At 40.8% G+C, this 24,418-nt stretch overlaps 1 protein-coding gene across 1 annotated transcript in view; it reads left to right on the top strand.

The window, feature by feature from the left end:
• slc8a2b (solute carrier family 8 member 2b) overlaps nucleotides 1-19,346 on the top strand; it is a 29,318-nt gene extending 9,972 nt beyond the window's left edge. The window contains exons 8-14 of the mRNA XM_054623524.1: nucleotides 5,802-6,175; nucleotides 7,140-7,243; nucleotides 8,661-8,678; nucleotides 11,512-11,636; nucleotides 14,933-15,032; nucleotides 17,143-17,409; nucleotides 18,970-19,346. Coding sequence (XP_054479499.1) covers nucleotides 5,802-6,175; nucleotides 7,140-7,243; nucleotides 8,661-8,678; nucleotides 11,512-11,636; nucleotides 14,933-15,032; nucleotides 17,143-17,409; nucleotides 18,970-19,346 — 1,365 coding nt within the window. The remainder of the gene's footprint in view (nucleotides 1-5,801; nucleotides 6,176-7,139; nucleotides 7,244-8,660; nucleotides 8,679-11,511; nucleotides 11,637-14,932; nucleotides 15,033-17,142; nucleotides 17,410-18,969) is intronic.
• The last annotated feature ends 5,072 nt before the right edge of the window (nucleotides 19,347-24,418 follow it).

Raw genomic sequence — 24,418 nt, 5'->3', positions numbered from 1 at the left:
AAGTTATTTTTTAGAAAAGTTACCAACTGCAGCTTTAATGGAATCCCTATAAGCATCGCAAGAGCTGATACTGCAGGGAACTAAAGTAACACAGTGTCACCACAGATATTTTAAAAGAGGAGTGTTGCATAAATATTTAGTCGTTTCCATTTGATACGTAGACCAAATATTGATCAAATTAATCGCACACAGACTCATTATTTAATGAGAGCTATTTCATTTTGTCTCTCTTTTGTTCTGTCTTTTTAAAACCCGTAACTGAACACAAACACAACACACTTTAAAATGTCCTTCTCAGGGACTTTCTGCTCTCCTTCACAGCGTAGGGTAGAGTAGCAAAATAAAAATGTACTCAAGTGCTTAAGTAGCAGTAGAAATAGTCATCAAAATACCTACTTGAGTGAGAGAACAAAAGTGTTTACAAAAAAGAAAAGACTTTAGTAGCGAGTAACATCAGAGATAATACAAAAGATAAAAACAGTCCCAGTGTCCATCACAGACAGACGGATCTCATCCAGTTCTCTTCATTCACATGAAGACAATAAGATTAGAGAAGTGGACGAATCCGTCTATTATCCTTTTGAAAATGTCTCAAATCAGAGAAATAAATTAGACTTATTAGAAGATAATGCTGTGATGTTTTGTCATTAATCACTTATTAAATACAGGCTTCTTTACTTTGGCCTGAGGAAGATCACCTGTGGTTGAAACATTGTATCAGTTATGTCTACGTAAAATATAGCTGCGTCATCATCGTCTGCATATTTTGGTCTACTTCTCTGTCCCTCTTTATCAGGCTACACAAAGCGCGACTAGTTAAAAGCAGAATGTTAGCTTGAATATTTATGTAATATTACGACAGCATGAGTAGTAGTTTTGAAGCATGATATACCGTCTGTATAATTCAACGTATTAACATTTACACAACAGGCACACTCATTGCCACCACAGCTCTCTGATGTACTGACAGACCAGCAATCACAACACTGGCTCTTACTTTGTCTGTAAATATATCTTTTGCTAGCACTCTTCATACCATTCATTCATTCTTTTCTCATCTAAAACGTGTGGAACAAGCCGGCTGTGACTCACTGCTGTGCCAGCTGACCTGGGACCAGCCATTTTGCATAACCAGACAGCACTGTGAAAGGCACAAGCTGACCAACTGCCTCTTAATGGATCATGAATGCATTCAAGTGCCAATCATTAAGATTTCAGTCTCAGTTGAGACTTCAGTTGAATTTCTATTTGAGTGAAAACAAAGGAATTGTGCTCAGAGTACAGTTTTTGGGTTGCGTCCATAATTCCATACCGACACGCTATTTTTCAGAATTGTGTGCATTGTTAAATCTTTTGGTTGATAAAATGGATAAAAAGCATTTTTTTCAGGAATGTCACCACACATCCTGCAAATATATAATATTGCAATACTTGTATCAGTGGGCCAAAGGTTCAATCACTATTGTGTTACCTCCTTCAGGGATAGATAGTGACTCAACATACATTTATTTAAATAAAAAAATCTTAGAGATTCAAATAACAAAATAATAAAATATTAAAATAGAGATGAATGTATCCAAATGTAACCAAGTCAAAGTAATGATTTTTTTCCCCTCCAAATCTAATCAAGTAAGAGTAAAGTGCTGCATTTAGACTACTCCAATTAACTCAAAGCAGTCACTTTAGTACATGTGACGGAGTAAACGTAACTTTTTCCTTCATAATGTCAGGTTTGGGTTAAATAGACAGTAAGGTACACTAGTAAAATATAAATTTTTGTTTTTTGGAGATGAGATGAAGCTTTAATGATCCCTGTGGGGACATTTGAAGAAGCAGACTTTCATATTCATTATGAAACAGAGTGAATGTGTCATCCCAAAAGCTCTGAGCTCAAAGTAATGCATCTTTACCTCTGAGTGTGAACACAATATCGTCTCAAAATTACAGAAGACTGATGGATTTACACACTGGATTGAGACGGTTGTACTTCATAGAGCTGCACAAACAGGCTGCTGTGTGGCTGTTAAATCTGGAAAAGATATCCGAGGAGATGAAAGCAAGAGCTGTGAATAATGAGAGTCCAAGCAGGAGAGACAGAAGTTGAGGTTGAAGGAGAGGACAGAAGGATACTGCTGTTACTTATCCAACTATTATTAATCTCTGCTGCTACTACGTTAGCTGGTGTCTACTGTATGAGCCAATAAAGGCCCCCGTGGGTGTGGAACACAGCTTTTTTATGATACAGGATGTTTAATCTTAATAATATCATATCAAATAAAGGGAGAAAACGTACTTTTCCCACCTGTCTTTTGCAATGTTTGCTAATAATATTCAAGTTTAGTTCTTTGATCTGTATTATTTGTTTTATTTGATCCTTTTTTAATTCATATTTTGATTATATATATTTATTCATATGATTTAATATATTCAGTTTCTACATTTCACCAATTTGGATGTATTTGTTCCATTGTTTTATTGTGGTCATACTTCTACAGCTTTGTTATCTCATCACCCTGTTGACTGCTTTGACCAGTTCAAAATCAAATGATACTACTGCAGCTGATAATTAGTTAGCTATGTGTTCCACCAGTAAAATAATACCCCTAATACTACTACTGCTACTATCTGCTACTCCTCCACTGTATCTCACTCTTAGAAATAAAAAGGCTTCTTCCTGAAGGGCCAGTGGTGTAAGATAGTTATGACGGCCCCGGCTCAGGCAGTTACTAGTTATGATGCAGATCATCATATTGTCTCCTCAAATGATCTGATAGAGACTTGACAGAGGACAACATCAACACACATATTACCCAGCATTCATCCCCGCTTATCTGTAAATGACAAAAATACCAAAGCAAATAAGAAATTAGGCTTACAACCACGAGGAGGGAATTTAGTTTTGAATACCTACAAAATGACCCAATAATGTAATGCTTTTTAAAGAATAATGAATAAGGGAATCCTATTAACAATTCAGAAAAAGTTAAGATCAAAAACAATCTGGTACTTCAAATGATTCACCACGATTGATATTTTTTGGGTCTTATCTGAAAAGATGGTGCAGAGTGAGATTAACTGTCCGAGAGAGCTGCTTCACGGTCCTCCGTCTTTCATTACAGTCCAGTCTCTTTTCCTCTGCAATCTGAACTGAAGAAACCGAGAATATTACTTTTTTAAAGGGCACTACGCTGTGTGAATGAAATGCATGTAGGGTTATTGCCCGAGGTAAAGACGCGGTAAGCCGGGAAACCTCTCCTCACATTCAAAGTTTGATGTAAGTAATCAAAAGAAGGAGAGAGTGATGCAAGAGCCTGAAGAGTATTGTAAAAGAAGCAGGAAGAGGGCCGGACATGAACACACAGTATAAATGCGCTCATCTACTCTGAGTGATTTGATGGAGAGACGCTTAGTGAGTACATTAAAAAGGTGAGTGTCATCCATTTCAGCGGCATACCAGTGGATTTCATCTATCACGGTGTAAGAAGTGAGCCGTGGGGAAACCAATTAAACTTGAATGTCTCACTCTGTTCCACTGTGTGACTCTATCCCCTACTGATTAAACAAAAAGCGATCGGGTTGACAGAACCAATCAAAGGCTTTGTAGCCAGCACTCTTTGTTGTAACCAAGAGTCATAATTCTTAGGACAAACAAATGAGTGACAGCTGACGTCAAACACAAGATCTGGTCGGCCTCGATTGGCCCCGATACCCATCTTTGAGACCGGATCGCGACATCCCGCCATGCAATGCCTCTTAGTAAACAACCAAACGTTGCCTCTTCAAGGTTGGCCATGTATGGAGGGTTGTGCAGGAAATGAAAATGAAATTGATTGTCGCTACACGTCCTCTGATGTAGTGAAGATGTGAGCCAAATCCTACAGCAAGTAGGCAGATTGACCCCATCAGTAACAGACAGGAAACAGCTAATTATAAAACAAACACAAGTTTGTTAATTGATATGGGTTCAATTAATCTATGAAATATGAAAAAAATATGAGAAAGACCTGATCACATGCGCTCCAAGATGATGTCTTCAAACTGCTAGTTTCATCCATAGAGTCTGAGATATTCAGAGAGGCACAAAAAGCTTGTTTATAAAATATAAAGCAAACGATCAGTCAATTCTCAAATTTGTTGTTGATTAAATTGCTGTTAACCATCTAATTGGTAAACTACTTATTGTTCTAGCACTATAATAAACATAAATTAAGGTCAGTGAGTAACCAAACAGCAAGCTGTACAGCAGCCATTCACTGCCCTCTGGTTTTTCCGAAACCTAAACCAATATTTGTCAAAAGCTTTTTCCAGAGGAATAACAACAATGTTTTTTGATCGAAATGAGAATGGGCAAACACACATTCAGGATTCTTACACATACTGTTCAGCAAGATAATCTTTACATTTAACACCACTTTTATCATTTTTAAAGATGACAATTGCCAGAATCAGGGCAGACTTCACGCCACCACCAGTAAGCTAAAGACTTTTCTGTTTGAAGGAGTTAAAGTGGCCCTATAATGCAAGCACTAAACGGTCAAAACCTGAAGTCGAGCATTTCAGAAATTAAAACTCCGGCTTCAAACAACATATCAGAGTGGTTAAGAAAGCAGTCTCTCACCCAGGAGGCCTGGGTTTGAAACCCATTGAGACCTGTTGCATATTTGTCAAGCTCCAGAGGAATAGTTTTTTTGAAATGGTTGACTCAGGACAAGCCAGGATGAGAAAAAAAGGTGCTGCAGGACAGCCAGGATGAGAAAAACAAGGCGGATTACGTATGTAAACATGTTGTAAATGTAACTTGAGATAAAACATATGCACCCGGAAAATAGCATAATAGGGCCGGTTTAAGCTTGTTTTTACAGCAGACATTATTACAGGCATCGAACAAAACACCCATTCAGAAAAAAACATTTACTTTGAGAAGAGGGAACCAGAAGTCAGTTTGCTGACTCATTTACAAGTTTTAGGGCTCATTCCTGCACCACTCTATTTCCCTCAGGAGTCGGTGGAGGCCAAAAACAGATCTAAAAAAATTAGACTTAAATTCAGGTGACTCAAACACAAAGACTCCTAATGAATGATCTTGTTGCTCTGTAACTGCCTGATGTGTAAATAGACAACTGTTTGCCAACAAGTTCACCATATCAACTTAAAAGGGGATATGTCAGTATTTGTGCTGCCCCCAAGTGGCCATAACATCAGCTATCCATCCTAACTTCCAACATTTGCCAGGGATCGTGGCCAACACTATCTAAAATGTAACTCTGAACACACAGCAAGACGTGGACTGGCTCATTGGATTACCATGCCAACCTGATCTGATTTGGGAGCACCCACCTGTCGATTAATGCGTGGTGGCATGATTGGATGATAACAATCTCATATAGATGAGAGATGCAGCCAGAGCCTCTATTTATGAGTCTGCCTCTTCTCTGTATTCAGCACAAGCATCCAGACCAGGATTGGGTTCTTTTTATTCTGCTAGCGTCTTATATAGAAAACATTCAATATCAGCTCCGGAGCTCCGTGTCTTGACTTAAAGGATTTTGCATAGTAAATAGTGTATATCGTGCATGCATTGTACCAAAACACATTAAACGGCTGTTATACATATCAGTTGTACCTGCTACTTGATTTATTCCCTCAGTAAACAGTTTAAGCACAAAAACACACTCTGAAGGGTCCTCAGATGGAAGGTACTGGACTTTCCAAAAACTTCACAACACTTGTCAGAGTACAGTTTTCAACTTGTGATCATTCGAGCCTTAAGATAACGACCCCCTGTCTCTCGGCGTCTCCAGGTCGGGATAATCGACGACGACATATTCGAAGAGGACGAGCACTTCTTTGTGCGCCTGCTGAATCTGCGCGTCGGCGACTCGGAGGGGATGTTCGAGAGCGACGAGGCGGGCGCCGCCCCCAAAGGTCGCCTGGTCGAGCCCCTGGTCGCCACTGTGACCATCCTGGACGACGACCACGCCGGCATCTTCACCTTCAGCGAGCGCATGGTGCGAGTGAGCGAGAGCGTTGGCACCATGGAGGTGACGGTGGTGCGCAACTCCGGTGCTCGTGGCACCGTCATCCTGCCATACCACACCGAGTCGGGCACCGCCAAGTCCGGGGAGGACTACGAGGACGCCCGGGGAGAGCTGGAGTTCACAAACGACCAGACCACGTGAGTCAAACTAGAATTACTGGTTTCTTTACACTTAACTAATCCCAAAAAGTTTTTTTACATTTTTATACATTTGCATCCTGGAGAATATCTGCACAACCTTCTTTGTCTTCTACTGCTGATCCCAAAGCAGCTGTGAAGGAAGTCTTTGTTAAGGGAAAGAAATGCATTAACGCTCCATATGTTCTATTCCCCTGATAATGAATGAAATTACTTTTCGTAATGTGAATGGGCTCGAAATTCTGCGATTTCCCTTGGGTCAACTCTTTGAGCTTGTTTTTGATCACTCTCATCAACCCTAATTCAGTGCTGTCTAGACAACCAGTGACAAAGTTATTGACCAGCTGGTAATGAAGGGGATGTGTGGGGCGGCTGTGGCGTAGTGGAGAGCAAGGTAGTTCTCCAATCAGAGGGTCGGTGGTATGTAACCAAAACACCCATTCAAAAACCAATCCACTTTGATACGAGGGAACTGGAGGTGCAAAAACACTGAGTCATTTCTTGGTTTTGGGACTCTTTCCTGCAGCACCAATACATTGAAATTAGCACATATCTAAATCTAGTCATGAGCCAACAAAATCTGTATTATCATCCATCTCAAAATCTGTCCTCTCAAACCTTTTCTCAGTCTCAGCTTTGTTCTCTCCTGGTTATTCACCTCTGACTGAATTATTGATGCCGTCTCTCTCTCTCTGCATCCGGCTTCCTTCTGCTGTGATTCACACAGCAGCTGGTCCCCGTCAGACAACAGGAGGGAGACCACCATGCGGGCAGCTCTATACTCTATATGTGTGTGTGTCTTAGTGTGTACATCACCTCCTGATGAAATGCTTTACTTCATTAAGTGTGTGCAGTGTGAGTGAGTATAGATGCTCCCCTGCATACATACTACTACTACTACTACTACATACTACTAGGTTTGTCATTAATTCTTTTGTTTCTGTGCTTGTGTGTGTTTTTGCAGTCAGACATTCCAGGTGAGGATAATTGATGATGAAGAATACGAAAAACATGAAAACTTCTTCATCGTGTTGGAGGAGCCGCGCTGGCTTAAGAGAGGAATCTCAGGTGTGTATATATACCCAGCATGATTTCTTTTACTCATTGTGATGATTTTATTTTTTTGGTCCATTGAATTATGAGGAGCTGCTTTATTTTATTAAAGGGATAGTTGGGGTGTTTTAGAAATGTTGGGCTATGAATTAATTCTCCATAGTTTGGATTTACAAAAGTCACTCATTAAAACAAAGAAACTGGCCGATCTAGGCAGCAGAAGACCAGCAACATTGGTGTTTGTTTTATTGTGTTTTTTTAATTTAAAAAGACGGCTTCAGTACTAAGTTTGATATTTATTTTTCAAGTAAATACATTTATCTGCTGCCCACCTTCCACAGCAGTACGTTGCTGTGCTGATACACTGACTATACACTGACTATGGATAAGTACCACATACAGCCCCACTTTAAAAACACCTGAACTATCCCTTTATGATCAGAATTCTCAGTAAATAAATTAACTCTCTATCCTTCATATTATCAGGAAGTATTCCCACTGTGAAAAGTGTTGGTTCTGAAGTAAATGAAATACCCGACACCTGTTTAATCTCCTTTGGAACATTCCTCCAGAAATCCTGGAGCTTTGGGCAATCCTAAAATAAACATGTGGAGTACCGCACCTCTCTCAGTACAGGTTTTTTATTGATGAACTACTGAAGTTCACATAGTTGGACATGAGCAGCAGATCTATCTGAACATTCAGCAGTAACAGTATAATTGCTTTGGTTACCAGTTTTGAAATATTTCAAATTAGCTCTAACTATAAAACCTTTCTCTGGGTTAATCGTTCTGCTTCAAATGTGATATAGAATAGAAACAGTGTTAATGAATACAAGGGTTCATATTTGAATAAGCACTGCTAAGAAAGAAGTTCAAATTAATCGAAACTACTACAAACTTGCTATTTCAGTTTGTTTATTCTGTGGGTTTTTTCTGTGTACCTTTGTTCAGTGCCCCCCTTCACCCAAAAACGGGGATCAATAAAGTTATACACAGAGACTCACACATGTATACATCCATCCATCCACCCATCACCTATCCTTTGATTTACTGCAAACACAGAGCTGCCTCCCTTTTTCTTTCTAATATGGAAAGAGAGAAAGAGAGAGAGAGAGTAGTAGTGTTTATTTAAATTTCAGGAGATTTTCTTCGAAGTCAGACGCATTAAGACTCCGTTGCTGCAGCGTGTTATTAACTCAGAGATTAAAAACCCCAGCTGTCAGATGGAGGGAGAAGAAGAGAGGCTGTTTGTCAATGGTAAACACTTACAGTGAAGGGATGCATGCAGGAACTCTCTCTAAACCCTGACTTTGTGTTTGTGCTTTCATCCGAGCGTACAGTGGAGTTTGATGTGTTGTTAGATGTTGCTGGCTGAACGAGTTCTATGACTCACTGTTCTTTTTTTTCCTCCCCGCCCGTTCTATTCACAGCTCTGCTGCTCAGCCAAGGTGAGACCATCTAATTATTCTGTCCGCCTAAAAATTAAGTTCCAAGCTTGATTTGAGTGGATTGTTTTCATTATTTTTAGTTTAACATGCAGATTCTTTTCTATATAATAATAATAATAATGAAAAATGTCTGTTGCAAGTCTAAGGTGATGTCTTCCAGTGTCTTGTTTTGTTCAACCAACAGTCTTTCTTTAGTTTCTAAAGAAATAAAACAGCAAATCGTCATAACTGAGAAGCTGAAACTAGGAAACATTTGATATTTCTTCTGGAAAAATCATGAACAATCATTCGGATATTAAAATAATTGCTGCTCAATCAACTTCAACTCTAACTCAGAGGCTGATTCGAGCTTTCCATTAACACAAACCCATTCTTCATCTGAGATATTTTGGAAGTAGCAGTTTAACCCACATTGAAGCGACAGCACATTCAGAAAGAGAATGATATATATATCAGCCTGACTCAGCGCTTTGCCCCCGTTGATTTGCCAGAAAAAGAACCAAATATTAAAATGTACAACAGTCCAGCACAGCAGTTCGGCCTCTTAAACTTGCATTGGGGAAAAACAACATGTTTATACCGGCTTATAGCTTGATATAGGTTTATCGGTTTCTAGTCCGGTAATCATCCAGGGCACCATTCCTGTAAGTAATAATAACAGTGAAATGTATTTAATACTAAAAAACTTATTCGATGTTCCTATGAATATCATTATTGTCAAAGACAAAACAATTATGTATCGCTTTTAGATGTAGCAAAATTTAAATCTAAAGGAGTCCTTTATTTCCATTAGCAGTACATTTAAACAGCCGCTCAGCTTGTTCTCCCCGTACAGCAGTTTGTAACTGCCCGGCTCACATCTCTTGGCATCTCTCTTAGCTTTGCTACGGGAGAGTAATGGGTATTTATTTGTTTTACATTTGGATCACAGTAGAAGTTAGCCCGCCGATTCTCAGCACAGCACAGTTTTTGGAAAGAAACACTTACAGATGAGTCGGCACTTTACACACTCTTGGCTCGCTCTGATGCAGACGGATCGCCGTGTTTTGACAGCCCAAATGGAGTGGCTCATAAACCCGCCAGAGCTGTGCTTTATCATACACGTCATATTATACTTAAATGTGATATTGCTTTTCATGACTATTTTGGAGCCTTGTGTGTGGGAGTATAACTCTAAAACCTGAGTTCTGATGTGATTACATGGAAAGTGTGCTTGGCTGTAATAGAAAATGGAAGAGAACAGAAGAAAGAATGAAAACATTGAGTGTAGGATGTGTTTATTGAACTAAAATAGGCTTGGCAATGTGATCTTCTACCATCTCAAATAACGATATATATCATGATATAGCATGTTTTCTAGTTAAATCAATAACTAAATAGCCTATATAACATAACTACATGGTTTTATAAACCCTTGTGTGAATTAAATACTTAATTACTCATAGTTAATAATCTTTTCCTCATTTAATTAAGAACTTTAGTGCAAAATATTTCAATACTTTTGAAGAAATCATTCATACAATGTAAATGTGTATTACGGTGTCTCGATATATACGATTTCATCGCGATACGATTCCATTGAAACACGATAAATTATCATATTGAATACAGACAGACAGACAGGGTCTGACAGACAAAGTCCTGGTTCTGCTTCTGGTTCTCCTGGCCCTTCCTTCTCTCCACAGACAGACACAATAGACAATAGTAGTTTTAAATGTTTTTTGTGCAACAGACATATTTATATTATTTATTGATTTAGATAATTTAGAATTTGCTGTACATTTATTCTTCATTTTATTGGGGATTCTTGATTTGTTATAATATTTGTTTTATATGTTTGAATTAAAATCTATCTTATAGATGGTAGATAAATAGATAGATGGATGAATGAATGGATAGATACAGTAGATAGACAGACAGACAGACAGACAGACAGATAGATACAGATAGAAGATAGATAGATAGATAGATAGATAGATAGATAGATAGATAGATAGATAGATAGATAGATAGATAGATAGATAGATAGATAGATAGATAGATAGATAGATAGATAGATGAAACTGAAAAGTTTATTTTCTGGACAGGTTATAGAATCCACTATGTGTAATGTTTAACTCTAGCTGTCCAAACGCGGAGCAGGCGTCTTAAACACGCTGGACCCCAAAACAATTCTGCAGCAACAGGAAACAGGGAATGATCAGATCAGATGTCATGTTTCCAACTCGTCAGAAAGAAAGTTTCACAAACAATTGGCAATAATCTCTCGAAGCTCCTACAGTCAGTTGAGTTTGTTTTTTTTTCAAACACATAAAATAACCAAATCCAGCCTGTGTTTATAACCTAAACCTTTAATAGAATATTTTCTGTTTGATTATGAATATCAATCGTCTGTCAACCAACTGAACGTTAGTGTTTAAACACCTGCTCTGTGTGGATCCACCTCTCTAATCTGTTAATGTCCCTGTGTTGTTGTTTTTCTGCTTCCTCACACACACACACACACACACACACACACACACACACACACACACACACACACACACACACACACACACACACACACACACACACACACACACACACACACACACACACACACACACACACACACACAGATATCATCCATCTGTCATCCCCTCTCATGTCCCCGTCTCACGCTGTGTGAGAACACACGCACCGACTGGGGTACATATTTCATGTGTTGATGGGGTGCAGCTCTAAATAAAATGCTGACTCACCGTCTATTGTTGATAGCGATGGAGCTTGGTGAATATCTGTGACATGCACCTTGAGTTTCACTGTTGGTTTCCTCCTTGTCTCCTTCCCACAGAGGGGGCGGAGGGTCAGATGAGCTCAGAGGAGGAGGAGGCCCGGAGGATAGCTGAGATGGGGAAGCCCATCCTGGGGGAGCACAGCCGGCTGGAGGTGGTCATTGAGGAGTCGTATGAGTTCAAGGTACTTCATTCTTTTATTCAAGTTCAAAACATGGTTCCCACTCTTTGTGTTTTGTGCTTCTTTTTCAAATTCAGGGATTGAAATGTCCTGAAGATAAACGTGTGGAAGACTTATGCATGGTAGCGATGGTGGCTGCATGATCCAAGCAATTCTAATAACTCCAAAGCATTTTAAAGGGTCCAAAAGTAAAAACATTTATTAAAAGAAAATAAACGCAATTACTTCCAAAATTTGAGACGTGTTTTCGTCAAACGAAAAATAATTTGGTGCTTTAAACCAGATTTGTCTGCGTTTAGCTTTTCAAAACAAACTCCCACTGGCTTCATGCAATGGGAGGCACCAATCTGTGTGTACGGTGCTATCTAACCGAACCACAGTGCTAAACCGTTCATTTAAAAAAATATATTACAAGATAAACAATGCCAAAATAATCTTTACAACTCTTCGTACATACAATATATTCAAATGTAAGTATTTGCAGAACCAGAATAACAAAAGATAGATAATGGCTGTAATACTTACTCTTAATTTAACATAATAAAAAGACCACACATAAAATTTGAACATCTAATGTATTTAACGTATGTAATATTAACACTTGTGATCCTGCACTGTAGGTCCTGTTTGGGGCAATGATGTTGTGGCCATAAAATGACTGAACTGGGTTTGATCCCGGGATTATTTTCAATAATTCAAACCCATATTAGGCCGGCTCACTGGATGCAGCAGATTGTAAAGCTTGGGGTGTGCAATATAACCCACCAGTACACTTTCACTCACACTACTGAACCCGGGACTCAATGCACAGAGCGCCCGCTCCGTCAGCCTCTCGGGCTTCCACCAAGCTCCTCTGTGCAGCAAAATCGTAGTAAGCGGATTGCCAGCAATCTTAATATTTGAAACGTGCACTGGGCTCAGTATTTAAAGCAAATAAAAGCAGGCAATAAAATGAGCTCAGTTTACTGGCATAGCAGTAAGTCTTAATACACAAAAGGTCCAACACACAAGGATACTATATCGCTAATCCATCTGTTGTAAATGTTCTTAAGAAAATAGAAAAGACGGAATCTTAATTAAGGAAAGTTCCCTTATGAGCGGTTTACTTTTTGGGAACTAAATCGCATGCTGTTTTACCAGCAGCACTGAAGGAAGTGTAGTGCTGTTTTTTACTGTCTGTCTAAAAAGCACAGAATAAAGTATTGAAATATAAGCAACTACTGCAAGTTATTTTGTGATCAGCACTCATGTATGTAAATGACATTGTGGTTTTTCAAAGATTCAAAAGAATTAATGAAAAAACATAAAGTAAAACATACTGTGGTCCTGTGTGTGTGTGTGTGTGTGTGTGTGTGTGTGTGTGTGTGTGTGTGTGTGTGTGTGTGTGTGTGTGTGTGTGTGTGTGTGTGTGTGTGTGTGTGTGTGTGTGTGTGTGTCTGTGTGTGTTTCTTGGGAAACCTCGGCCCTAATAAGCCCTCTTGTGCTCTTTCACACTTTCCCTAAATAACATTCAAATGAATTCAGCAAAACACATCAAACACCTCGCCTAACTTTGAGCCAACTAAAAAACAGACAGCAGCATAGATTGTTTGGAGAGAGCAAAATGAGCAGGAAACAAAAAACGTCAACATAAGAGATGAATGAGAGCCCGCCGTCCCATCATCGCTCCAAAATTCAATATTCTCATCCTCTGTTTGATTTGGGAGTCAATAGAGCCCTCGTGGACATATATTACAATTGACCTTGTCTCTTATGCTTTGCGGGTAGTGAGAACCAGCTGGGGAAATAATGCAATTCTGTGTAATAGGGATCGGAGATCAATGCTGAGGTCCTCTGTTTGGTAGGAAGGTAGTGTTGTCTGCTCATGTTTGTATTTTGTTGTTAATTTGACTGAAGAGTGCTTCTCTTCAAAAGGCAAATCACAGCAAAGTATTTCTACTGTTGTTTTTACTTTAAAGCAATTTAAAAGTTTAGTTTGCCCGGTTTCTTCCCATACAAATGTTGTGTACGCGGTCTCAGTGTAGGAAATCCAATCCTCTGCAAATAAAGCGTAAGATCAGCACGGCTTGATAGAGCAGTTGTAACAAATGGTGAGGAACAAGTTAACTTGAGTTTGTTCTCCATACGGATGAAACAAACAAGATATAACTTGTTAATTAGCGAGCTTAATAGGTGCTTTTACCCATGAACAGAGCCATGCTAGCCGTTTCTTTATGCTAAGCTAAGCTAACTGGCTGCAGGCTGTGGCTTCAAATTTAACGTACATATATGAGATTGATGTAATTTCACATCTTAAATGAAGAAGTGTATTTTCACAGAAGGTCAAAATCCCAGCAACAGAGGCCTAGATGTGCCAACTGTTCCCACATTACCCACAATGCAACTGAATAACATCTTTCATTGGATCCCTCCACCTGTTAAATTGCCTTTTTTTTCTCTTAAAAATGTGCGTTGCCCAAAGTTTACTTTCTCAAGACTTTAGAGAACTCCCTCCAGAGCGTCCTAAGATCATTGTGGTCACATCACAGCTAAAAATAATTTCTATCTTGGTATCAAAAGCACTCTTATTTTCCCTTTGTAGTACTATTGACCAATCACGTTTGAGCAATCTCGGTGCCCATGGGCTATCATCGTCTGACGACAATTAAGCTTCTTACAATTCTCTATTAATGGATATCTTCACATGAATCCAGATACACAATCCGGTCGTAGCCCTCGTCACTCACCTCAAAACTCCATCGTCGTGTCTCAAGTTCATCATCAGACTGTAGACAAGGACTGGCGGCAGTTCGGAGAGATATCACCATACGAAGATGAATACATTGCTAATGTATAACTAACTAAAATCCTCTTGCTTGCATTGTGTACTCACCTCATCACTTGGCATTGTTCACAAAAGGATAACTTTATTCAATTGTTTATCTCACTGTGTATTCAGTGGTGGCTTTCTCTGTGTTTTACTACACCTTGAATGGGAGGAAGTAAGATATAAGAGGGGGGTGTGGCTGCTTTGTTTTGGTCTGAGATGCTGGAGTTCTAGTGTGACGTCTAGTGCTTGTGAAAGTCACATAAAGAACCTTTAAACTTCAACCTCACATTTTCCTGCGGTCTCTTATTTAAAATGGAAGCGCCTCCAAGTATGATCCAAACCAGACTAATGGTGTTTCCGATGTGAAGTTCGAGGGACAGACCCGCCCAGCACAGCTAACAAGCTCGGTCTCACCTGAGTGACCCCTGTCCCCTGACCTCGGCTGTAAACTGGTTGCTAATGAAGTGTGTTTTTTCCCCCTGACTGGCAGAGCACCGTGGACAAGCTCATTAAGAAGACCAACCTGGCGCTGGTGATTGGCACGCACTCCTGGAGGGAGCAGTTTGTGGAGGCGGTCACTGTCAGCGCAGGTGAGCTCGAGCGTGCGTGTGTGTGTGCGTGTGTGTGTGTGTGTGTGTGTGTGTGTGTGTGTGTGTGTGTGTGCGTGCGTGAGTTTGTGCGTGGGTGCGTGTGCGTGTAAGTGAACAAACAAAACAACACAAAGATACTCTGGCACTCTTGGTCTGCCCACTCTTAAAGAGTAGCTAAACCTCAATAGTTTGTGTGTCTCTGCCCTTGAAATAAATAAAAGAAGGCCTCAGGAACGATGGTGACAGCTGCAAACTGATGCTGGGCACGTGCTACAAATCAAAATTGAGCGGGTCTCAACTTTTTTCAGTGCTCCAATGACGTGATGAAGTGTCAACCAATCAGATGGTTCTGTTTTACCCAGTTCCCAGTGCTATTTAAAGACATAACAACGCTTTAGCAACACTTTGAAGGCAACCTGCCGACAGTGTAGCTGGCCATGCTTAGCCGTTTTGTTGCTTTTGATGCTCATAGTGTGAACCTAGAATAAGCTAATTTTTCCATGCCCAGTATAGAATTCAAATCACAGCACATCACAGCATCTCTTAATACCGACCACATGATGACAAGACCAGAATTGAACCACGTTTCTACTCTTTCCTGGTAGTAAAAAACCCTCTGAGGCAAATTTGTGGTTTGAAGTTTAGTTGGTTGCAACCTCACAGCTAGATGCTGCCAAATCTTACACACTGCACCTTTACATGCAAATTCAAGGTACTTGTGGTTTATTGGAGTATTTCAATGTTATGCTACATTATACATTTACTCTACTACATTTGTCGGACATCTTTAGTTCCTTTATACAGTTTTTCATCCCCTTCCTTTCCAGTGAAAACCACGTATTTCCAGATGTGTGGATGATTGTGATAAACTAAAAGGATAAAGTGTTCCTTTATGTGTTGAGCAAATTCTCCTTCTGTTTAAGATAAATTAACGATATAAAAAAGCCTCTTGGATCAGCAGGAAAATAAACACATTATATGTGACGAAGGCTTCTGTCAGGGAAAGCAACCAAGTCGAAAGCTTAAAATTGTAAATAGATTATATTACGTCAAAATCACACGTCTCATTTAAAGTTTTGTCCAGATTCAGCTTAACTGGGAAGCCATGGTTGAAGACCAACAGTCACGTGACAAAAATGTTGTGTTTACACATAGAAGTAAGGACAAGAGAGGTTGTCAAAATGAATGATTTATGGTATGCCCCAAAAAAATGTTTTAGTTCTCTCTACTTATAGCCATGATTGTGCTGTTTCCATGGAGATGCAGGACTTATATATTGCTGTGATAAAAAAAACAAAAAACAACATTGAGTATAATGTGACAGAAAAAAAAAAAAAAAAACTCCTCGGGGTTCGGAGTGTTTAGAATTTTTTTCTGATCATACTTTTATCGAAGTAAGGTTTTGAATGCAGGACTTGTACTAGTAGTGGTGTATTTTCAGAGTTTTGGTATTCGTACTTTTACTTAAGTAGAGGACCTAAACACCTCTTCCACCACTGTCTACCTTATTGGTGAAAGTTGTGAAGGTAGCCTCCAGCTTGAGAGGAAACCTACTGATTAAAAGGGACTGCCAACTTTTTTTTTTTTTTTTTAATTTATCCATAAAAAAATGCTGGAATTGAACGTGAGTCAAAGAGGAAACTGTAAAGCACAATATAATTTGTATTTAACATACAAATACTGGTTGTGCCTAAGCTTGTGGACCGTACCTGTCCTTTGAGTCAATAAACCTCAGTAACAGAAGATGTGAGGGACTTAAACCTTCAACCTGCCTTTAAATTAGTTTATTGGCAATGAGGGAAATTGATTTAGTCTAACTGCGTGAACGTGTGTTGTATGTGTAATAAAAGGCCACCATCTAGTGGAAGTGAGGGTTCACTGCAGACAGTAATTAATCCACTCTGGTGTCAACCTGGTCAAGTGTTTGGACTTTAAAGTCTGTATTTTTAATCTGCACAAAACCCACTGTTTGTTATTTATTATCAATGTGTTCCTTTAATGTACATTAAGCCACATCTAGCAGCAGCTATGTCTGTGTGTTGGCGTCAGTGACAAGTTCCTCCACATGTTTTAAATGTTTTCAAAGCCTGACGTGGTCTGAACCCCGCAGGTGACGGCGACGACGATGACGAGGGCCGCCTGCCCTCCTGCTACGACTACGTCATGCATTTCGTCACCGTCTTCTGGAAGGTCCTGTTCGCCTGCGTCCCACCCACGGAGTACTGGAACGGCTGGGCCTGCTTTCTGGTCTCCATCAGCGCCATCGGCCTCCTCACCGCCGTCATCGGGGACCTGGCGTCGCACTTCGGCTGCACCGTGGGGCTCCGGGACACCGTGACCGCCGTGGTGTTCGTGGCTCTGGGAACCTCTATTCCAGGTGAGTGAACACGCTCTTTTCACTGAGTGAGAATGTGTAGAAGGTAACCTGATAATCATCAATTAAGTCCATCTATAAATCCAATTTAAGCGCTTTAACCTCTTCTACTCCGCCCCTTGTCTTTTTTAGGGATGACAAGGGATCTTGAAATGGTTACTATGGGGACCCACATCCCCCCATTTTCATCCACATATCCTGAGGTGATAGGTCATTGAAACCCTTTTGAAAATGGCCATGCCTGTTTCCCCTCGCCAAAATTCTGCCTGACTTTGGAGCTTTTTTTTATCCCTTCCTAAAGTGCTAGCAGGACATTGGTTGGTATCGTATGGATTCATCGGTCCGAATAGTTCCATATGATACCATAACTTCACTCTAGATTTATAAACTGAGCTGCTACAGCCTCTGAATAACGGTCAAGGACGCCAGCATACCACATTGATTTTTCAATTCTAGCTGGTCATTCGAGTACAAGATCAACCAGAGACAAGACAGATTTAAATTTACATGAGAAAGGTGCTGATATAACAAACGTAAGGGTGTGAGAGTGGCATCATCGAACCCTCCACCCGCCCTGTCATCAAAACCAAAGCGGATCCAAGCGCCTTGTGTAACCGGTTTCTCAAAAGCTTTTCATTGCCGAGAAGTTGAGAATAAATGGCATCTGGTAATTCAGGACGTTTGGGTTTCTGTTTCCACGTCTGTGTCTTGGACCGTTTACACCCCTTATAGACTGTTTCAGTTGTAAACGTAACCATTCCATATATTCATTCATTCATTATCCGTTACTGCTTATCCTGTTAAGGGTCAAGGGGGGGCTGGAGCCGATCTCAGCTGTCAATGGGTGAAGGCAGGGTTCACCTTGGACAGGTCGCCAGACTGTCACAAGGCTGACACATAAAGACAGACAACCACTCACGCTCACATCCACACCTACGGGCAATTTAGAGTCTTCAATTTACTTAAGCTGCATGTCTTTGGACTGTGGGAGGAAGCCGGAGAACCCAGAGAGAACCCGCACTGACACGGGGAGAACATGCAAACACAGAAGGCCATCTAGCCCGGGGATTGAACCCGGGCCCCTCTTGCTGTGAGGCGACAGTGCTAACCACTACACCACACCACCGTCCGGCCCGCATTCCATATATGTCCCATTTAATTTCCTGTTGCAGTCCAAGAAACCTATAAAAGAAAGATTAGTCAGGTAACTCACATTGGTGCTGAGCTGCTAGTATTCTACATGTATTTGTTTGTAATAGAGCATCACTGTTACCAATAATTTAATAATAATATTAAAAGATTTTCTCTCCATAATGTTTCCTATCATTGTCAGGAAGTGGCGCTAAGTGCCAAATTTTAAATGCTCTAACAAATCTGGACCTATGGCGTAACGACCCTTCCTTAATTTTTATATTCCTTGTTGCAGTGTATGTGAATGACAACAACTGACAGGAAGTAAACACGGATCCAAGCTGTTGCCTAGCAATGTAATTTAACGGTCTCTACATGTAGGGCAGCGTCCATTTGATTAAATCCCCCCCCACCTCTTTCTCTCGTTTTCAGACACCTTTGCCAGCAAAGTGGCCGCCATGCAAGACCAGCACGCCGACGCGTCCATCGGCAACGTCACCGGCAGCAACGCCGTCAACGTGTTCCTGGGCATCGGCGTGGCGTGGTCGGTGGCCGCCATCTACTGGTGGTTCAAGGGGAAAGCGTTCACCGTGAACCCAGGCTCGCTGGCCTTCTCCGTCACGCTCTTCACTATCTTCGCTTTCATCTGCATGGGCGTGCTGATGTTCAGACGCCGGCCGTCCATCGGCGGCGAGCTCGGCGGCCCGAGAGGGGCACGCCTGGTCACCAGCCTGCTGTTCTTCGGCCTGTGGTTCCTCTACATCCTCTTCTCCAGCCTGGAGGCCTACTGCCACATCACCGCTTTTTAAAGAAAAGGGAAACAGGAGAAAGTTTCCGGAAGAACACTACACAACAACACATGCACATACACACATACTTCAACACTCCATACGGTACACAGTTCCACATGAAACAAGTGTAGATTCATCTGTTTGGTAGGGCTCAATGCGGCCCCCTGAGGTGACCTGGTCTTTGACGCGGGGATACGAAGACACTACATGTTCACACAACCAAACACTTACACACACACACACACTTTATGTACGCATGTGTAAACAGATCATGACAAAACACACGCAACATGATGACGCACCTTTAGATTTTAAAGGTGAAAAGAAGGTCACACCGGACCGCTCATGAGAGAAACAGAAACCTGTGCACGCATAAAAACTAAACGTATCCATCTGAGTCACGTCCAAGGGGATAAAAGCTCTCCTCTGCGTTGCCGTCTTTACCCGTGCTGCTTCACATCTCCAGCGAAGAAGCAGAGCGATGTGTGAAAACAAAACAAATTACGAAAAGGAGTGGAATGTTTACAACATTAAGCTTGTTTACTACAGGAGGTTCTCATAAAGCGGTGATGCTCCTCTAATACACCGTGCAGATGAAGGCGGTTCTCCACACGCTGTAAATAGTCAAAACCAGTATACTTGTATATATAGAGTGTAGTGTTTTCAGCACGCAGACGGAGCTACTGTTCTGTACAGGAAGTCAAATTACAGAGCAAAAGACAAATAGTCAGGCCTCTGCCTCTATGTTGTTGTTTTTTAAATCCACGCACAGGCTAGAACCCCATTTCCAGAACATTAAGAAAACCCAAGACGGCGTGGGATGGCAACATACTATTAGAGACTAAAGTCTCAGCTGACCAAACAAATAAACAATAAGCTGGAGAAATGTAAGGTCATAAAAAGCCATATCTCTCCAGCATCCTGCGTTTTCATGGCAACCATAGCTGCTCTGAGATAGATGTATGTATATCAAATAGACAGATTATTTTTTTTGCATGTAATGCCAGATACGGAGCATCTTTACACAACAAATCAAAAAAATATATATGTAAAAAGGGAAATTATCAGAATTCAACTGTAAACTCCATCCCTGCATTAGTGTGTCAGCTGGTCCATTGTGTTAAATGTTCTTGTATAAAGCTCTCCGATGTGAGTGCAGACCCTGACCCACAGTCAGTTATCACCATGTTAAGACTAATCTACTAATGTGGCATGTACCCCGACGGACTGATCCCTCACCTTTAGTGACGGCCAGACAAACATGATAGCATGGACATAACAGTGTTAGTTTACTCTCTAGAGTGAAACCTCTGAAGCCGTTAAATTACAATCACGTCATTTTAAAACTGATTCCAGTGGTCAACATTCATTCAACAGAACATTGAGCAGGTCACTACACTTTTAATTAAGCCCCAGGACTACACCACACTGATGCTTCAGAGATGGCACCCATTCAATGCCTTAAGGAAAACTCTCCAAGTAAAAAAATCTAGTATTCAAGCTTTCAGCTGTACAAAGCTGCACTTTATTTAAATGTTATGTAAAGCGTGCTGTGTTTTTTCTGTAGTCGACAAACTGTTAAGTGTGCAATGCACGAAGGGAAAACTACCAAACTGTCTGAAGTTTCCACCAGTTTCAGCAGACTGATGGTCCCCGGCTATCGTTTACATGGAGAGACTGCACACTGTTTAACCAACTAAGGTCTAACGTCTAATCTTCTCCAGACTCTGTTTACAGTCTGTGGGTCAGCAGACAGTCATTACAGTCATAGTACCACAACATTGGCTATGGGGAAACCCCTTTAGAAAAACACTGGCCTCCAGGGCATGCACGTGTCGCTCAGTATTGCATGGCAGAGTTGGAGCACACAGTAAAACATATTCAAAAGCTACAAAGAAAATGGCTGCTAAGTAGAGGTAGAAAATCAACTAGCATTACAGTGAAACCCGCTGTGACATTTCCACACCGACGTCTCCAGTTTATTACTGTTTAACTTCAAGCTGAGAAGTCAGTGCATTAAATAAGAAAACAGTGGCAGCGAGTTAAGGGAGCCTTGCTGAACGCTGATAAAGCAGTTGGCTGTTAGCTTAGACTAGACGCATCGTAACCCAGCATCCTTTCAATACATTGCTGTGTGCTGCAGGCGCGTCACTAACATCTTTACCACAAATGATAAGTGCTATGTAATATCAGAAATATTCGATTGGTTTTACCCTCAACTAAATATACTTTGTAAAACTTTCTAAAGCAGATTTTGTATATTTTCCTTGCAGATATAGCCATGGTAGATTTTTTTGTACTTCTAAACAATGTTTAGCGTAGTATTAATATATACACTCGTTAATGTAGGTTACACTGTAACTGAGTTCATTGGATGAGATTTTGATACGTTTTCCACAGCGAGAATAAACCGCCCCGAGCCGCTCCAACAGTGTAGTGCATCATAACCAAACACAACCCTGTCTACTTTACCGTCGTGCGTCTGTGTCTGTGTTACTCACGTAAGAGAGATTTATTTAGATGTTTATTTATTTACGAGAAGATAATGTATCTATTAATAAGCTGTGACGCAGTTCCTTGAGGCAAACAGCTTGGAAGTTCAGTTTTGAGGAGCGTGGTTTCGATGTGCAATACTGAAAACAATTACACTATAGTTAGCATAGCTTAGGTTAGCTAACGAGAGGTCAGTTCACACCTTTTTTCTGCTACAGTGTTTGTTGTATCCCTCAGCCGACGACGTTTTTTTTTGAGTGTAAGTAGCATGTTTACATGAGGACAGTGTGGGACGTTGCCATGGTGACTGTCAGTCAGTCTTGGGTCTTCATTAGCTAAAGAAGAACTTTCTGTAGATATTAATGGTGGCGGCGGCGCAAGTGAGGTTGTAACAGTAGCCTAACTGTAGTCTACTCACTGAACCGCCCGGAGGGACCAAGAGTACACACATCACACACACACACACACACACACACACACACACACACACACACACACACACACACAGAACTGGTGTGTAATCTATGACTGGGTAAAGAATTGTCAGCACCGGCGGGAACATGGGACTGTGTACCCGTCGGGTTCCCAGCGGGTGTGGCTCCGCCCCCGAAAACAGAACAATGTCCGGACTATGTTTTACATGAACTTCTGTTACTACTAACTGTCTGGCTTTGGCCCCTTGCTGTTCTGTAGCTAGATGTGATGCCTCCCTCATCCAGCATCCCCTCCTCGCCCAACCCCCTCCCCAGGTGTGCGTCCGTGTTTGCATCCCCCATCCGTGTCCCTTTGCAAGATGCATGTTGTCCCCCCCCCCCCCCCTTCTCTGTGTATGCGTGTTAGTAGCATGGTCTACTGTGATGGACACCTTGTAGCCATTATGAAAAGTGGCACACAGACAACAACAACCACATCTCAATTCAGATGTATTGAATGAACACACAGAGACAGCATTAATGGAGTCAGTGTCTACTGCGTATTTGCTATGTTACCTTTAGAGGCTGTGAAAAGAGAGCCTGCTCTGTTGTGTCATGGCAACATCCCAGGTCATCTTTTTCTGTTTATTGGTGTACAATATTTCTGTGTCTGTGTTAGTGTTCCCCTCTTCTTCTTCTTCTTCTTCTTCTTCTTCTTCTTCTTCTTCTTCTTCTTCTTCTTCTTCTTCTCTTTTTCCCTCTTCTGCCTCATCTTCTTCTTCTCCTTGTCCTTCTTGTTGTTCCTCTCCTTCTCCTTGTCCTTCTTCCTCTCCTTCTTGTTCTTGTTCTTTTTCGTCTCCACCTTGTCCTTTGTCTTCTTCTCCTTCTCCTTGTACTTCTTTTTCTATCTCCTTCTCTTTGTCCTTCTTCTTCTTCTTCTTCTTCTTCTTCTTCTTCTTCTTCTTCTCCTCCTCCTCCTCCTCCTCCTCCTCCTCCTCCTCCCACTTGCTCCCGTCCTGGTCTTGCTCTTCAATGTGTCTCCCTGTGAAGTTTTTTCCTGTGATGATGAAAATGTCTCTCTCTCTCTCTCTGCCTGAACCTTTTGTAGGGAAATAACGACTTGAGTTACTACAATATCATGTGATAGACATCAACATTTATTCAATACTGTAATAAATTATTAACTTGAAGATGAGATTTAAGTTTTTTTATGAAATGCTGAAAAAAACTATTTGGAGAAAATAAAAGCTGACGAGTTGTTTTTGAAAATATGGCATGAGGTGTAATGTATTACAGAAAGACAATGAAGGTCTTTAATTAAATTAAATTGACCTTATTTGAATATAGTTTATTTATTTTCAAGGCGTAATGTGTCTGAGTCATTATTTTTGCACCGAAAGGAGCAAACAGCAGTTTAACCCAACGTGGACGGAGAGTGGGATGAAGGACCACCTTTGGACGCAGCACCGAGAAAATTTAGAGGTTAATTATAACTCTTAAAGTTCTGTTTTAACTTAGCATTGGCTGACTGCAGTCTAACTGTGCACTGTGCCCAAAAAAATAAACATTGCGAAAAAATTAATAGAGCATTGGACTTGGCATGAGCAAACCCAGAGAAGAAGAATGATCACGATATCCTACTTTTGTAGTTTTTCTACACCCAATGTTAAGTGTCATAGATATCACCATGAAACCGCCCCAGTTAATTAGTTACATTAAAGTGGCCCTATTATGCTTTTTCACTTTACATTACATTACATTACAGTCATTTAGCAGACGCTTTTATCCAAAGCGACTTACAGGAAGTGTATTCAACATAGGTATTCAAGAGAACTACTAGTCACCAGAAGTCATAAGTGCATCTCCTTTCTTAAACAAGCATCTTAAAGCATAAACCAGAGCAAAAGTATAGTGCAGAGGCAGATTACTACGAAAACAATAATTGCAACAGACTATTACGAATACAATAAGTGCTACAAACTACTACGAATAGGATAAGTGCAGTAAACGAATACGAATTCAATAAGTGCAGCGAACTGATACGAATACAGTAAGTGCAACAACTAATACGAATGCAATAAGTGCTACGAGGAAGGCTCAGGGTAGTACTTCTTGAAGAGGTGAGTTTTCAGCCTGCGCCGAAAGATGGGCAGCGACTCTGCTGTCCTGACGTCAGTGGGGAGT

Source organism: Anoplopoma fimbria, chromosome 1 (genome assembly GCF_027596085.1).
Source record: "Anoplopoma fimbria isolate UVic2021 breed Golden Eagle Sablefish chromosome 1, Afim_UVic_2022, whole genome shotgun sequence".
NCBI classification, from domain to species: Eukaryota; Metazoa; Chordata; class Actinopteri; order Perciformes; family Anoplopomatidae; genus Anoplopoma; species Anoplopoma fimbria.
The sequence above is the reverse complement of the archived record's forward strand: the minus strand, read 5'-3'. Positions and strand labels throughout refer to the sequence as shown.